Genomic DNA, 17,996 nt, shown 5'->3' on the forward strand with positions numbered 1-17,996 from the left:
TATTTTCTGTAGATCTTATAACCTTGTATTGCTACCACTGTATCATCAAAGGTATAATCTGAGTTTTAGAGACATTCATATTCTGACATGTCATCTGTCACTAGTAAATGATTGGTTTCATGAACCTTGTTTCACTGGGAAGCTTAACCGAAGTAGACATGCTCATGTTATTGATGTTGGTGCAGGGTGAGCTGCTCACAGTGGACTTCCTACTAGGACACACCGGCTTAGTGCTAACAGTATAACTTTGGTTCATTGACACATGATTACTGCAAACAATAGCTGTAAGATCAGCAGAGGGTTTCAGGGCAGGCATCCGTCTACTCCACTACAATATGGAGGAGGAGAAGCAGATAGAGACGACTTCCTCGGCAGGTAAGTCCCAGGTAGCACAGCCCATTAAAATATGGACAGGTGACCAGTCCCAGGTAGCACAGACCATTAAAACAGGGACAGGTGACCAGTCCCAGGTAGCACAGACCATTAAAACAGGGACAGATGACAAGTCCCAGGTAGCACAGCCCATTAAAAATAGGGACAGATGACCAGTCCCAGGTAGCACAGCCCATTAAAATAGGGACAGATGACCAGTCCCAGGTAGCACAGCCCATTAAAAATAGGGACAGATGACAAGTCCCAGGTAGCACACCCCATTAAAATAGGGACAGATGACAAGTCCCAGGTAGCACAGCCCATTAAAATAGGGACAGATGACAAGTCCCAGGTAGCACAGCCCATTAAAATAGGGACAGATGACAAGTCCCAGGTAGCACAGCCCATTAAAATAGGGACAGATGACCAGTCCCAGGTAGCACAGCCCATTAAAATAGGGACAGATGACAAGTCCCAGGTAGCACAGCCCATTAAAATAGGGACAGATGACCAGTCCCAGCCCATTAAAATAGGGACAGATGACCAGTCCCAGGTAGCACAGCCCAATAAAATAGGGACAGATGACAAGTCCCAGGTAGCACAGCCCAATAAAATAGGGACAGATGACAAGTCCCAGGTAGCACAGCCCATTAAAATAGGGACAGATGACCAGTCCCAGGTAGCACAGCCCAATAAAATAGGGACAGATGACAAGTCCCAGGTAGCACAGCCCATTAAAACAGGGACAGATGACAAGTCCCAGGTAGCACAGACCATTAAAACAGGGACAGATGACAAGTCCCAGGTAGCACAGACCATTAAAACAGGGACAGATGACAAGTCCCAGGTAGCACAGACCATTAAAACAGGGACAGATGACAAGTCCCAGGTAGCACAGCCCATTAAAATAGGGACAGATGACCAGTCCCAGGTAGCACAGCCCATTAAAAATAGGGACAGATGACAAGTCCCAGGTAGCACAGCCCATTAAAATAGGGACAGATGACCAGTCCCAGGTAGCACAGCCCATTAAAAATAGGGACAGATGACATGTCCCAGGTAGCACAGCCCATTAAAATAGGGACAGATGACCAGTCCCAGGTAGCACAGCCCATTAAAATAGGGACAGATGACCAGTCCCAGGTAGCACAGCCCAATAAAATAGGGACAGATGACAAGTCCCAGGTAGCACAGACCATTAAAACAGGGACAGATGACAAGTCCCAGGTAGCACAGACCATTAAAACAGGGACAGATGACAAGTCCCAGGTAGCACAGCCCAATAAAATAGGGACAGATGACAAGTCCCAGGTAGCACAGCCCATTAAAACAGGGACAGATGACAAGTCCCAGGTAGCACAGACCATTAAAACAGGGACAGATGACAAGTCCCAGGTAGCACAGTCCCCAATAAAATAGGGACAGATGACCAGTCCCAGGTAGCACAGCCCATTAAAACAGGGACAGATGACAAGTCCCAGGTAGCACAGCCCATTAAAATAGGGACAGATGACCAGTCCCAGGTAGCACAGCCCATTAAAATAGGGACAGATACCCAGTCCCAGGTAGCACAGCCCATTAAAATAGGGACAGATGACCAGTCCCAGGTAGCACAGCCCAATAAAATAGGGACAGATGACCAGTCCCAGGTAGCACAGCCCAATAAAATAGGGACAGATGACAAGTCCCAGGTAGCACAGACCATTAAAACAGGGACAGATGACAAGTCCCAGGTAGCACAGCCCAATAAAATAGGGACAGGACAGATGCCCATTAAAACAGGGAAGATGACAAGTCCCAGGTAGCACAGACCATTAAAATAGGGACAGATGACAAGTCCCAGGGACAGTGACAAGTCCCAGGGCCATTAAAATAGGGACAGATGACAAGTCCCAGGTAGCACAGCTTATTCTATTGGAGGATACATCTATCAGGCCCAAGATGAGTCCAGCAACAGGATTTTCCCCCTCAACAGTTTCCCGTGTGTATCCAGAATGGTCCACCACCCCAAAGGACATCCTGCCAACTGGACACAACTATGGGGAAACAGTGGAGTCCACATGGACCAGCATCCCTGTTGAATGCTTATACCTATAACTGTATGTGTGGGGTACAGAGATGAGGTAGTCATTCAAAATAAAATCATTATTATTGCACAGAGTGAGTCCATGCAACGTATGTGACTTGTTAAGTAAAAATGTTAGCCCTGAAATGTTAGCCCTGAAATGTTAGCCCTGAAATGTTAGCCCTGAAATGTTAGCCCTGAAATGTTAGCCCTGAAATGTTAGCCCTGAAATGTTAGCCCTGAAATGTTAGCCCTGAAATGTTAGCCCTGAAATGTTAGCCCTGAAATGTTAGCCCTGAAATGTTAGCCCTGAAATGTTAGCCCTGAAATGTTAGCCCTGAAATGTTAGCCCTGAAATGTTAGCCCTGAAATGTTAGCCCTGAAATGTTAGCCCTGAAATGTTAGCCCTGAAATGTTAGCCCTGAAATGTTAGCCCTGAAATGTTAGCCCTGAAATGTTAGTCCTGAAATGTTAGTCCTGAACTTATTTAGGCCATTACAGAATGGGTTGAATACTTATTGACTCAATAATATTGACAAAAAACAACAACAACATACATTGACATCGTGTGCATTTTAGATTCAGGCTGTAACAACAAAATGTGGAAAGGTCAAAGGGTATGAATCGTTTCTGAAGACTCTGTTCATTGTTAACGACTTAATTGGACATTTGCTAATAACAAAAAAAAAAAAATGTCAACACTCAAGTAAAGTTTCAGCTATACTTTTAATTTGTTGTATTTTTGCATGTCTTTCTGTATGGTCACAAGACGTTGACAAATAATTCAACGCAACAAAACGAGCAGTTTCAAAGTAACGTATATAAAACGTAACCAGGTAGGTACAAAGACATGACATGAGGTATCAGATGCTAATCTGAACGGGACTATGGGTAAAAAACAAAATAAGGCTTCCATCCATTCACTGTGGAATGTAATACAATACAACACATTTTTTGTTTTGAAAAATAATAATAACATTGAACCTGAATTAAGTAAGTGCATCATGGTCCTTCTGTAGCTCAGTTGGTAGAGCATGGCGCTTGTAACGCCAGGGTAGTGGGTTCGATCCCCGGGACCATCCATACGTAGAATGTATGCACACATGACTGTAAGTCGCTTTGGATAAAAGCGTCTGCTAAATGGCATATATTATATATTATTATTATTATTATAAACAAATCCCTACATCCAGAACAGGGACAGATGTAAAGTAAATGTGGATAGAAGCAAATCCCTACATCCAGAACAGGGACACGTACACTTTATCATTCATTGTATAAAAAAAAAAAAAAAACTAAAATTGTATTTCATTCCCAATATAACTAATTAATTGTTTCTCTCTCTAACATGACTACAAGAACTGAGTACATGATTTCATTGAGAAAAGTAACTTCATTTAAGTCCCAGTTCCATTTTGGACTCACCCCAAATGCATTCAACTGAAGTGTGTCTTCCGCATTTGAATCAGAACGGTGCAGGGGAACAGTGGGTTATAACTGCCTTGTTCAGAGGCGATTTTTACCTTGTCATCTCGGGGATTCGATCCAGCAACCTTTCGGTTACTGGCCCGACACTATAATATATTAAAACACATGTAGGTAACACTTTCCTGGTCTACCTTTCACACTTCTTCTGACATCAAAATAATAGTTATTTTCCCAATATACAATCTGGCACAGAGATACACACTGTAGAAATGATTTACAGACACACATATGTAAAAACTGTTTTATTGGGGGCTGTAGAAGGAGACACGGCAATATGACAGTGGAGAGACTTCCTGCTTACAGACGTCAACCGTGGGGAGACTTTCTGCTTACAGACGTCAACCGTGGGGAGACTTCCTGCTTACAGACATCAACCGTGGAGAGACTTCCTGCTTACAGACGTCAACCGTGGGGAGACTTCCTGCTTACAGACGTCAACAGTGGGGAGACTTCCTGCCTACAGACGTCAACAGTGGGGAGACTTCCTGCCTACAGACGTCAACAGTGGGGAGACTTCCTGCTTACAGACGTCAACAGTGGGGAGACTTCCTGCTTGGGTTTGGGCCGGGGTCTCAGTCTTTGATGCAGCGGTTTGGCCTCAGTGGGGCTGAGGTCCTCTGGGCTGCTGGGGGGAGGGGACCGGGGGAGGTAGAAGGTCAGCGGAGGTCTCAACCTCAGGGTCAACACTAACAGAGCTGTCCACTGAGTCCTGTGAACAGTGTATGGGGAGGTTTGAGGTCTGAAGGGTGGCGGTGGTAACCGTAGGGGTAGAGGAGAAAGTCATGGTGGAGGAATGGGAGGAAGCGAGGAGGAGGAGAGCAGTAGGAGAAGTCAGGGAAGAGGTTTTAACAGTAGGAGAGGTCGGGGAAGAGGTTTTAACAGTAGGAGAGGTCGGGGAAGAGGTTTTAACAGTAGGAGAGGTCGGGGAAGAGATTTTAACAGTAGGAGAGGTCGGAGAAGAGGTTTTAACAGTAGGAGAGGTCGTGGAAGAGGTTTTAACAGTAGGAGAGGTCGGGGAAGAGGTTTTAACAGTAGGAGAGGTCGGGGAAGAGGTTTTAACAGTAGAGGTGGTCGGGGAAGAGGATTTAACAGTAGGAGAGGTCGGGGAAGAGATTTTAACAGTAGGAGAGGTCGGGGAAGAGGTTTTAACAGTAGGAGAGGTTGGGGAAGAGGTTTTAACAATAGGAGAAGAGGTTTTAACAGTAGAGGTGGTCGGGGAAGAGGTTTTAACAGTAGGAGAGGTCGGGGAAGAGGTTTTAACAGTAGGAGAGGTCGGGGAAGAGGTTTTAACAGTAGGAGAAGAGGTTTTAACAGTAGAGGTGGTCGGGGAAGAGGTTTTAACAGTAGGAGAAGAGGTTTTAACAGTAGAGGTGGTCGGGGAAGAGGTTTTAACATTAGGAGTGGTCGGGGAAGAGGTTTTAACAGTAGGAGTTGGGGACATATTGATGGGGCTAGTGGTACCAGAGGTACTTGATGATGGCCAGCCTCTCGTAGCTGAAGAACCACCAGGAGGCTTGTAGAAGGTTCCGGGCGGAGGCTGCAGATTCCTCGGTTGTCTGAACGCTATGGGGGAGTTGGTAGAGGTTCTAGTCTCCTCACCACCTCCAGCGGCAGAGTTAGGCCTGTCCTTTGTCTCCTCTCTGTCTCTTCTGGACGCCTGGCCAGCCTTCCCCGATAACGTGCAAGGGCTGATGGGGAATATGGTGCCGACACTTCCACTGGATGGGAGAGCAGAGCTAGTCGGCCCAGATGCGGATGGTTGTGTCGGCACCGTCGGCTGCTTCCCGCTCGGCTGTGTTCCGGGGACAGCACCGGCAGGCGGTAAGTTAGCCATGATCATGGCGGTGCGCGGCGTGACATCGTAGTGTTTGTACTTCCTGTCCCAGGTCCTACGCTGCACGGGCTGCGGATTGAAGGGTGTGATAAAGTAGGTACTGACCCTTGACCCCTCACCAATCCGAGGCGTTTCCTTCTCCGTGATGGAGTCAGCGGTGGGATGGTTGGTGTTCTGGTTGTTCCTCTCAACGACCTGAGAGATGAGATTCTACTTTATTAATCCTCATGAAGGGAAATACTGTAGGTTTTATCATACTTACAGCTACAGAAATTAAAAAGAGCAATACTACACAACATTAAAAATCATCACAGTATATTTTCCTAAAAAAAAAACGATTAAAGTGATGGGTGTTGACCTGGGAGGGGGTGGGGAGGGGCAGGCGCTCCAAGGGCATGCTGATTGGTCGGAACAGTATTCTCGAGCGCTGGGAGCGAAGTTGGACCCGAGGGGCCGTAGAGGAGGTAGAGGAGGTGAGATTGATGCTGGGACGGCCAAACACAAGGGTAGACCTCTGCACCTATGGGACAAAACAGACAGAAATGAGCTTCGTTGCCGATTCCTAACTCTGACACTTTAGCAATGACGTTGAACCTGTTGATGTTGCAATGATGATTAATATGCACTGTCCCTCTGTCAAATACATTTCATAACTAACTAACTCTCTCACTCAGGAACAAACCTTGGGAGCACCAGCAGCAGCAGAGCTGACGCCGTTGAGCCTCTCCAGGGCTGTTAACTCTCTCCTGTCTGGTCCAGTCCTTCCTGTCTTCACCTCATCCAGGATATGAGAGGATGGGATGACCGACGAGTGTCTCTTGCAGACTTTGGTGCTCTGCTTGGTAAAAGGGCAAAAGGGTTAGGAACGACAAAAGAACCACAACAAAGCCAAACAGTCAATTGATTCTTACCAAGGTGGTCAATCTTTAAATAAAACCTTACCTGCCCGGTACAACCTTTACCCGCCAGGTACAACCTTACCCGCCCGGTACAACCTTACCCGCCCGGTACAACCTTTACCCGCCAGGTACAACCTTTACCCGCCAGGTACAACCTTACCCGCCCGGTACAACCTTACACGCCCGGTACAACCTATACCCGCCCGGTACAACCTTTACCCGCCCGGTACAACCTTACCCGCCAGGTACAACCTTACCCGCCCGGTACAACCTTACACGCCCGGTACAACCTATACCCGCCCGGTACAACCTTTACCCGCCCGGTACAACCTTACCCGCCAGGTACAACCTTACCCGCCTCGTACAATTGCCACCTTTGATTGATATAATAAATAACCCCTTAGGTGATGTGGGTTTCCTCAGACTCCAGTTCATCTCCTCTGCAATGGGTCGGAATTTGCAGAAATTATTGTCTCATTCAAGACACTTGTATCTTCTCACCTCCTTGATGTCGAGCAGGGAGACGGAGCGAAGGCTGAGTCTCTGCTCCTCCTGAAGGGTGAGTCGGGTCTGGTCCGCCGTGGAGGAGGAGGAAGAGGAGGAGACGGGGCTGGCCACGTCAAAGATCATCTGAAAGTGACGTACCAGCAACTCCACCATCAGTGCCTGGGAGGATAAAAGTCATCGGGAAACTAAGGTGATCATTTTGATTTGTAAAAGGTCACAGGTCACTTATCATAACAATACATTTCATTTATATAGCGCTTTTCATTACAAGAGTTATTGATTAGGTCATAGACTGGATAACGAAATGATAAGTCCCCAGGTACACACCTGGTTAAGGTTAGTCTCCAGGTACTCACCTGGTAAGGGTAATCAACCAGAGAAGACAGGGAAACCTCTGCATCAGTCTGTCGTGGTTTGACCAGCGTAGGGCCGAAAATAATACCCAGATTACTGGCTGTCATCTTGTTTTCCTCCGCCTGCTCTGTCACTCTGAGAGAAGAGGTACATATTAATACAATATTAACAGATTAACAATATATAAAATAATATGTACAGATGAAGGATGTGATTTCCTAATATGGGTCTCTGGGGGAGGGGAGAGATTGGTGTCGACTATAAACAGTCAGGAAGGGATACTGCTTGATATTCCCTGTTACAGCATTTTCCTCACCAATCTACATAATATACCCCACAATGAAAGTGATTTTTTTCCCTCACATTTATTAAAAATGAAGAGAAACAAAACAGAAATATCTCGTTTACATAAGTATTCACACCCCTGAGTCAAAACATGTTAGAATCACCTTTGACAGCGATTACAGCTGTGAGTCTTTATGGGTAAGTCTCTTAAGAGCTGTGAGTCTTTATGGGTAAGTCTCTTAAGAGCTGTGAGTCTTTATGGGTAAGTCTCTAAGAGTCATTACAGCTGTGAGTCTTTATGGGTAAGTCTCTAAGAGTCATTACAGCTGTGAGTCTTTATGGGTAAGTCTCTAAGAGTCATTACAGCTGTGAGTCTTTATGGGTAAGTCTCTAAGAGTCATTACAGCTGTGAGTCTTTATGGGTAAGTCTCTAACAGCTGTGAGTCTTTATGGGTAAGTCTCTAACAGCTGTGAGTCTTTATGGGTAAGTCTCTTAAGAGATTTTACACACCTGGATTGTACAATATCACATTATTCTTTAAAAAATTATTCAAGCTCTGTCAAGTTTGTATTGTTGATCATTTCTTGGCAGCTATTTTCAGCTCCTGCCATAGATTTTCAAGCCTTTTTAAGTCAAAACTGTAACTAGGCCACTCGAGAAACATTCAACATCATCTTGTAAGCAACTCCCGTGTAGATTTGGCCTTGTGTTTTAGGTTATTGTCTTGCTGAACATGTGAATTCATTTCCTGTTGTTGGAAAGCAGACTGAACCAGGTTTTCCTCTAGGATTTTGCCTGTGTTTAGCTCTATTCCATTTAATTTTTATTTAAAAAAAAACTCCTAGTCCTTCATGATGACAAGCATACCCATAACATGACGCAGCCACCACCATGCTTGAAAATATGAAGAGTGGTACTCAGTGATGTGTTGTGTTGGATTCACCCCCAACAATTTGTAAAGTTCATTTCTTTGACACATTTTTTGCAATTTCACTTTAGTGCCTAATTGCAAACAGGATGCATGTTTTAGAATATTTTCATTCTGTACAGGCTTCCTCCTTTTCACTCTGTCATTTAGGTTAGTATTGTAGAGTAACTACAATGTTGTTGATCCATCCTCAGTTTGCTCATATCACAGCCATTAAACTCTGTTTTAAAGTCACCATTGGCCTCATGGTGAAATCCCTGAGCAGTTTCCTTCCTCTCCTGTGTTGAATCTGTGTTTGAAATTCACTGCTTGACTGAGGGACCTTATAGATAATTGTATGTGTGTACAGAGATGAGGGACCTTACAGATAATTGTATGTGTGTACAGAGACGAGGTAATCATTCAGAAACCATGTTAAACACTATTATTGCACACAGAGTGAGTTCATGCAACTTATTATGTGACTTGTTAAGCAAATGTTTACTCCTGAACTTATTTAGGCTTGCCTTGACAAAGAGTTTGAACACCTATTGATTCCAGACATTTCATATTTTCAATTAAATTTGTAAACATTTCTAAAAACATAATTCCACTTTCACATGATGGGCTATCGTGTGTAGATACAGTACAACATCTCAATTTAATCCATTTTAAATTCAGGCAGACGGGCTGCCTTCCACAACGTAACACTGTTCCAGCCATAGAGATGAATAGACATCACAACGTAACACTGTTCCAGCCATAGAGATGTATAGACATCACAACGTAACACTGTTCCAGCCATAGAGATGAATAGACATCACAACGTAACACTGTTCCAGCCATAGAGATGTATAGACATCACAACGTAACACTGTTCCAGCCATAGAGATGAATAGACATCACAACGTAACACTGTTCCAGCCATAGAGATGTATAGACATCACAACGTAACACTGTTCCAGCCATAGAGATGAATAGACATCACAACGTAACACTGTTCCAGCCATAGAGATGTATAGACATCACAACGCCATAGAGATGTATAGACAACACTGTTCCAGCCATAGAGATGTATAGACATCACAACGTAACACTGTTCCAGCCATAGAGATGTATAGACATCACAACATAACACTGTTCCAGCCATAGAGATGAATAGACATCACAACGTAACACTGTTCCAGCCATAAAGATGTGGCCCCGGAGTTTCTAAACCACTGAGGTAGCAGGAACACCTGGCCCCAGAGTTTCTAAACCACTGAGGTAGCAGGAACACCTGGCCCCAGAGTTTCTAAACCACTGAGGTAGCAGGAACACCTGACCCCAGAGTTTCTAAACCACTGAGGTAGCAGGAACACCTGGCCCCGGAGTTTCTAAACCACTGAGGTAGCAGGAACACCTGGCCCCAGAGTTTCTAAACCACTGAGGTAGCAGGAACACCTGGCCCCGGAGTTTCTAAACCACTGAGGTAGCAGGAACACATGGCCCCAGAGTTTCTAGTAAAGCACTTGAGGGGATAGTTGGACCCATCTCTGTGGGAGATGGCTTGCCACTGGCAGTTTGTGAAAAAGTGTTGGACTCTTCTTAGAAGATACTAGAAAAGGAAGCTGTGAATTTGAGAAAAGGAGGTTTATTATTGATGAAAGAGAATATTCATATGTCACAAGCCAACCGAGTTGCACACAAACACAAATAGATAGTGATGGACAGAGAGATCAGCCAATTAAAACCATACTGGCCCATGGATGGGGGAGGTTCTAAGGGTTGTCCTAGATAGTGATGGACAGAGAGATCAGCCAATTAAAACCATACTGGCCCCTGGATGCGGCACACTAAAGGGGAGGATCTAAGGGTTGAGCTAGATAGTGATGGACAGAGAAAGGTCAGCCAATTAAAACCAGCGGTTGTTTTATCCGCTCCTGCCATAGGCCTGGAGGGTGTTGTCTGAAAAGGTAGAAAGATCAGGATGGTGATTTACTGCCCCCTGGAGGGTGTTGTCTGAACAGGTATAAAGATCAGGATGGTGATTTACTGCCACCTGGAGGGTGTTGTCTGAAAAGGTAGAAAGACCAGGATGGTGATTTACTGCCCCCAGGAGGGTGTTATCTGAACAGGTATAAAGACCAGGATGGTGATTTACTGCCCCCTGGAGGGTGTTGTCTGAACAGGTATAAAGACCAGGATGGTGATTTACTGCCCCCTGGAGGGTGTTGTCTGAACAGGTATAAAGACCAGGATGGTGATTTACTGCCCCCTGGAGGGTGTTGTCTGAACAGGTATAAAGACCAGGATGGTGATTTACTGCCCCATGGAGGGTGTTGTCTGAACAGGTATAAAGACCAGGATGGTGATTTACCGCCCCCTGGAGGGTGTTGTCTGAAAAGGTATAAAGACCAGGATGGTGATTTACTGCCCCTGAACAGGTATAAAGACCAGGATGGTGGTGTTGTCTGAACAGGTATAAAGACCAGGATGGTGATTTACTGCCCCTGGAGGGTGTTGTCTGAACAGGTATAAAGACCAGGATGGTGATTTACTGCCACCTGGAGGGTGTTGTCTGAACAGGTATAAAGACCAGGATGGTGATTTACTGCCCCCTGGACTGCCCCCTGGGGTGTTGTCTGAACAGGTATAAAGACCAGGATGGTGATTTACTGCCCCCTGGAGGGTGTTGTCTGAACAGGTATAAAGATCAGGATGGTGATTTACTGCCCCCTGGAGGGTGTTGTCTGAACAGGTATAAAGATCAGGATGGTGATTTACTGCCCCCTGGAGGGTGTTGTCTGAACAGGTATAAAGATCAGGATGGTGATTTACTGCCCCCTGGAGGGTGTTGTCTGAACAGGTATAAAGATCAGGATGGTGATTTTACTGCCCCCTGGAGGGTGTTGTCTGAACAGGTATAAAGACCAGGATGGTGATTTACTGCCCCCTGGAGGGTGTTGTCTGAACAGGTATAAAGACCAGGATGGTGATCTACTGCCCCCTGGAGGGTGTTGTCTGAAAAGGTATAAAGACCAGGATGGTGTACTGCCCCCTGGAGGGTGTTGTCTGAACAGGTATAAAGACCAGGATGGTGATTTACTGCCCCCTGGAGGGTGTTGTCTGAACAGGTATAAAGACCAGGATGGTGATTTACTGCCCCCTGGAGGGTGTTGTCTGAACAGGTATAAAGACCAGGATGGTGATTTACTGCCCCCTGGAGGGTGTTGTCTGAACAGGTATAAAGACCAGGATGGTGATTTACTGCCCCCTGGAGGGTGTTGTCTGAACAGGTATAAAGACCAGGATGGTGATTTACTGCCACCTGCAGTTAAGGAATGTTTTTACTCACAAGTATAATTCATTGGCTGATCCTTCCTGATGACCTGGATGGAATTATGTGATCCTTATTATGTGACCCACAGGAAGTCCCACCCAGTTGACTACTTCAAAATGGTGAAAATCTTCAATGGTGTTGCCCATGCTAAAAGCATGTCTTGTCTGCACAAGTTCCTGCGTCAGTCAGGACAGGGCATAGATATATATTGAGATGGCAACATTGTATCTGTGCCATTGAGACTACCTTTAAAAATAAGTACATTTCCTTATTTTTAAGTTTGAAAAAGTCTGAATGTACTAAAACCAAATCTTGTGTCATTAATTTATTGTAGCCACTAGATGGCGGTGATACAGCTTGGCTAACCAATTTGAAGAAGACAATGTTCTCTGATCATTGGCTGATCACTCTCAACCCATAGGAAACCCCCACCCGGTTGACTACTTTAAAATGGTGGAAGCCCTCAATAGCAATGTCTAAAATCAAATATAAAAACACAAAACTACAATAACCTTGGTTTGGTATGTGTGTGCCTTTGTGCATTTCTACCCATATCTTACCTGTGTAGGTGAGCTACGAGGAAAGGGTTCTGTAGTGCGTAGGTGAGCTACGAGGAAAGGGTTCTGTAGTGTGTAGGTGAGCTACGAGGAAAGGGTTCTGTAGTGTGTAGGTGAGCTACGAGGAAAGGGTTCTGTAGTGTGTAGGTGAGCTACGAGGAAAGGGTTCTGTAGTGTGTAGGTATATACCCATCTCTTACCTGTGTAGGTGTGCGATGAGGAAGCGGAGAGTCTTGTAGTTTGCAGGCGGTAGCTGTCGTAACAGGTCTCGAATCTTAAAGATGACTCTATTGAGTTTGATACTGGGCTGGTCTCCTCCAGGCTGGCTGGTTCTCATGGGAGGCTGCTCTCCCTCTACCCCAGGCTGGGTGCCTCCTGGTCGGGGTTGTTCTCCCCCTGGCCGCCCCTGGTCCTGGAGGGCCCTGGCTACAGCCTTCTCTTCGATGATCACCCTCTGGCTCTCCTTGGCCAATCCAATGATGTCATTATAGTAGCGATACAGGATCAACGGCTCTGGTAACTGCAGAAGATATTAATCAATCAAGTAATCAATCAATATCTTTGGGAAAATGTGTTGTACATTATTACATTATAATGATCAAGTGGTGTAAAACAAGGATGCTCTTTATCCCCATTTGAATTCAGACTGTCCCACCTGTCTCAGGTAGAGTTTGAGCACGTTGCCGATGTCGTGGGGTGAGAGATCAGAGAGCTCTACCAGGTCCTTGCCATTCTCAAACGCCTGACACAGCTTCTCCACACGAGACTTCGCTCCGTTCACACGGTAGATTCCCTGGACAAGAACACACCATATACCAGCTGCCCAAAATCACAGCCATGTCAGATACTGTCAGGCAGAGATACCATCACACACAGATACCCTGGCCAGATACCATCACACACAGATACCATCACACACAGATACCCTGGCCAGATACCATCACACACAGATACCCTGGCCAGATACCATCACACACAGATACCCTGGCCAGATACCATCACACACAGATACCCTGGCCAGATACCATCACACACAGATACCATCACACACAGATACCCTGGCCAGATACCATCACACACAGATACCCTGGCCAGATACCATCACACACAGATACCCTGGCCAGATACCATCACACACAGATACCATCACACACAGATACCCTGGCCAGATACCATCACACACAGATACCCTGGCCAGATACCATCACACACAGATACCCTGGCCAGATACCATCACACACAGATACCCTGGCCAGATACCATCACACACAGATACCCTGGCCAGATACCATCACACACAGATACCCTGGCCAGATACCATCACACACAGATAGCCTGGCCAGATACCATCACACACAGATACCCTGGCCAAATACCATCACACACAGATACCATCACACACAGATACCCTGGCCAGATACCATCACACACAGATACCATCACACACGCATACCCTGGCCAGATACCATCACACACAGATACCCTGGCCAGATACCATCACACACATATACCCTGGCCAGATACCATCACACACAGATACCCTGGCCAGATACCATCACACACAGATACCCTGGCCAGATACCATCACACACAGATACCCTGGCCAGATACCATCACACACAGATACCCTGGCCAGATACCATCACACACAGATACCCTGGCCAGATACCATCCCACACAGATACCCTGGCCAGATACCATCACACACAGATACCATCCCACACAGATACCCTGGCCAGATACCATCACACATGCATACCCTGGCCAGATAACATCACACACATATACCCTGGCCAGATACCATCACATATACCCTGGCCAGATACCATCACATATACCCTGGCCAGATACCATCACATATACCCTGGCCAGATACCATCCCACACAGATACCCTGGCCAGATACCATCACATATACCCTGGCCAGATACCATCACATATACCCTGGCCAGATACCATCACATATACCCTGGCCAGATACCATCACATATACCCTGGCCAGATACCATCACATATACCCTGGCCAGATCTAGATTCAGTTAGTGCTCTAACAGTGTTTTGTCATCCTGGGGACGTAAAGGGTTGATTGGGATTCAAAATCAACCAAATGTTTGATGATGTTTGAATTTCTTAGTGTATTGCTACGGCAACAACTAAAATGTGAACCCCTTTTATGGTCCCCGGGACCAGGATGAAGAAACCGCTGCTATTGCAGGTGCCCGTTATGTAGGAAGATGTCTTTAGCGATAGATAACTTCCCAACATTATTTTACCTCGCATTTAGAAATTAAAGTTAGACCGCAGGCTGTTTTTTCTCTCTCTCTCGTTTCTAACCTTGGTTTACCTTGAGGTTGAGCGCTCTGCCCTCGATCTCAGAGGTACACTTTCTGATGATGAAGGGGATCCCATCTGGGCTGTTCTTCGCTGCCTGGGTGAAGTCTATCCCAAACAGCTGTAGTCGTCCCTGCAGCCTCTTATGACCACACTGGATGGCCAGGGTCTCCAGACACTTCTTATGACAGGCCAGGGAGCACTGAGACAGACAGGGAGAGACATGGGAAAGGTGACTGGTACGAACCACTTTAGAGCACTTATTTATATCTTCTACTTTGAGCCCCACCAGCCCCCAGCCCCAAGCCCCCAGCCCCAACAGCCCCCAGCCCCAACAGCCCCCCCAGCCCCAAGCCCCAACAGCCCCCAGCCCCAACAGCCCCAACAGCCCCCCAGCCCCAAGCCCCCAGCCCCAACAGCCCCAACAGCCCCAACAGCCCCCATCTCCAACAGCAGCCCCCAGCCCCACCAGCAGCCCCCATCTCCAACAGCAGCCCCCAGCCCCACCAGCAGCCCCAACAGCAGCCCCCAGCCCCACCAGCAACCCCAACAGCAGCCCCAACAGCAGCCCCCAGCCCCACCAACACCAGCCCCAAGAGCAGCCACAACAGCAGCCCCAACAGCAGCCCCCAGCCCCCCAACAGCCCCCATCCCCAACAGCAGCCCTCAGCCCCAACAGCAGCCCCCAGCCTCAACAGCAGCCCTCAGCCCCACCAGCAGCCCCCAGCCCCACCAGCAGCCCCCAGCCCCAACAGCAGCCCTCAGCCCCACCAGCAGCCCCCAGCTCCAACAGCAGCCCTCAGCCCCACCAGCAGCCCCCAGCCCCACCAGCAGCCCCCATCCCCAACAGCAGCCCTCAGCCCCAACAGCAGCCCCCAGCCTCAACAGCAGCCCCTCCAGCAGCCTCCAGCCCCACCAGCAGCCCCCAGCCCCAACAGCAGCCCTCAGCCCCACCAGCAGCCCCCAGCCTCAACAGCAGCCCCCAGCCCCACCAGCAGCCCCCAGCCCCACCAGCAGCCCCCAGCCCCACCAGCAGCCCCCAGCCCCACCAGCAGCCCCCAGCCCCAACAGCAGCCCCCAGCCCCACCAGCAGCCCCCAGCCCCACCAGCAGCCCCCAGCCCCAACAGCAGCCCCCAGCCCCAACAGCAGCCCCCAGCCCCAACAGCAGCCCCAACAGCAGCCCCCAGCCCCACCAGCAGCCCCCAGCCCCAACAGCAGCCCCCAGCCCACCCAACAGCAGCTCCCAGTCCCCAGCCCACCCAACAGCAGCCCCCAGCCCCACCAGCAGCCCCCAGCCCCAACAGCAGCTCCCAGCCCCCAGCCCACCCAACAGCAGCCCCCAGCCCCACCAGCAGCCCCCAGCCCACCCAACAGCAGCCCCCAGCCCCAACAACAGCCCCCAGCCCCAACAGCAGCCCCCAGCCCCAACAGCAGCCCCCCAGCAGCCCCCAGCCCCACCAGCAGCCCCCAGCCCCCCAGCAGCCCCCAGCCCCAACAGCAGCCCCCAGCCCCACCAGCCCCAACAGCAGCCCCCAGCCCCCCAGCAGCCCCCAGCCCCACCAGCCCCAACAGCAGCCCCCAGCCCCAACAGCAGCCCTCAGCCCCACCAGCAGCTCCCAGCCCCCAGCCCCAACAGCAGCCCCCAGCCCCCCAGCAGCCCCCAGCCCACCCAGCAGCCCCCAGCCCCCCAGCAGCCCCCAGCCCCACCAGCAGCCCCCAGCCCCACCAGCAGCCCCCAGCCCCCAGCCCCAGCAGCCCCCAGCCCCAGCAGCCCCCAGCCCACCCAGACCCCCTGGAGCTTGTGCGTGCTACCGGTTTATTTCTACCTCTTCACATTCTGCTCCGTGAAACACCACCAGACTGTCACACTCCCTGCACTTAGACGGCGCTCTGAGTTTCCTCAGCTTGTGTGTCTGAGACGCCTTGGACATCTGGGCATTACGAAACGGACCAGGGGAACCGTCTGCCTCGGTCACCATCTCACCCAGACCTGAGAGGGGAGGGAGAGGAGAGAGAGAGAGAGAGCAAAGAGAGAGAGAGAGAGAGAGAGAGAGAGAGAGCAAAGAGAGAGAGAGCAAAGAGAGAGAGAGAGAGCAAAGAGAGAGAGAGAGCAAAGAGAGAGAGAGAGACAAAGAAGAGAGAGAGAGAGAGCAAAGAGAGAGAGCAAAGAGAGAGAGCAAAGAGAGAGAGCAAAGAGAGAGAGCAAAGAGAGAGAGAGCAAAGAGAGAGAGCAAAGAGAGAGAGAGAGAGCAAAGAGAGAGAGAGAGAGCGCAAAGAGAGAGAGAGAGAGCAAAGAGAGAGAGAGAGAGCAAAGAGAGAGAGAGAGCAAAGAGAGAGAGAGAGAGCAAAGAGAGAAGAGAGAGAGAGAGAGAGCAAAGAGAGAGAGAGAGAGAGAGAGAGAGCAAAGAGAGAGAGAGAGAGCAAAGAGAGAGAGAGAGAGCAAAGAGAGAGAGAGAGAGAGCAAAGAGAGAGAGAGAGAGCAAAGAGAGAGAGAGAGCAAAGAGAGAGAGAGAGAGCAAAGAGAGAGAGAGAGCAAAGAGAGAGAGAGAGAGCAAAGAGAGAGAGAGAGCAAAGAGAGAGAGAGAGAGCAAAGAGAGAGAGAGAGCAAAGAGAGAGAGAGAGCAAAGAGAGAGAGAGAGCAAAGAGAGAGAGCAAAGAGAGAGAGCAAAGAGAGAGAGAGAGAGCAAAGAGAGAGAGAGCAGAGAGAGAACAGAGAGAGAACAAAGAGGCAGAGAACAAAGAGAGAGGATCTTAGTATTGTATTTTTCAGATCTATTTCTAAGTCCTTGGAAATAGAACTATCTGTAAACAAACGGGCCATATCACTTCTGCTAATCTTCACACAATAATGACACACACACACACTCACACACACAGTATTACAACAACCTATATTGGTCTAATCAGATCCGTTCCTTAAACCAGAATATCCACAATAATAAATCACAGAATTAGAGTTGTATTGAGTTGGTTAAAACCCGTGCGGAGCCCCTGACGCCTCGAACAGTTGATCAAAATAACAAACACATTCTCCTGTGGAGAGAGAGGTCAGGCTAAAGACAGGAACTAGCTAG

General features: G+C 48.4%; 1 protein-coding gene across 4 annotated transcripts in view; it reads right to left on the minus strand.

Moving 5' to 3' along the window:
- Positions 1-3,144: 3,144 nt before the first annotated feature.
- The window catches only part of LOC124042177 (rho GTPase-activating protein 29-like), a 77,952-nt gene continuing 63,100 nt past the window's right edge, over positions 3,145-17,996 (minus strand). For 3 of the 4 annotated variants that reach the window (XM_046360575.1, XM_046360578.1, XM_046360577.1), the window contains 9 exons: positions 16,749-16,912; positions 14,935-15,123; positions 13,247-13,384; positions 12,792-13,111; positions 7,522-7,654; positions 7,160-7,324; positions 6,442-6,597; positions 6,118-6,279; positions 3,145-5,954 (listed from right to left, as the gene is read on the minus strand). In XM_046360575.1, the coding sequence (XP_046216531.1) occupies positions 4,524-5,954; positions 6,118-6,279; positions 6,442-6,597; positions 7,160-7,324; positions 7,522-7,654; positions 12,792-13,111; positions 13,247-13,384; positions 14,935-15,123; positions 16,749-16,912 (2,858 nt within the window). In that variant the 3' untranslated portion in view covers positions 3,145-4,523. The remainder of the gene's footprint in view (positions 5,955-6,117; positions 6,280-6,441; positions 6,598-7,159; positions 7,325-7,521; positions 7,655-12,791; positions 13,112-13,246; positions 13,385-14,934; positions 15,124-16,748; positions 16,913-17,996) is intronic. The other variant, XM_046360576.1, reaches the window with a different exon arrangement.

The sequence above is a fragment of the Oncorhynchus gorbuscha genome, linkage group LG08, assembly GCF_021184085.1.
Source record: "Oncorhynchus gorbuscha isolate QuinsamMale2020 ecotype Even-year linkage group LG08, OgorEven_v1.0, whole genome shotgun sequence".
Classification (NCBI taxonomy): Eukaryota; Metazoa; Chordata; class Actinopteri; order Salmoniformes; family Salmonidae; genus Oncorhynchus; species Oncorhynchus gorbuscha.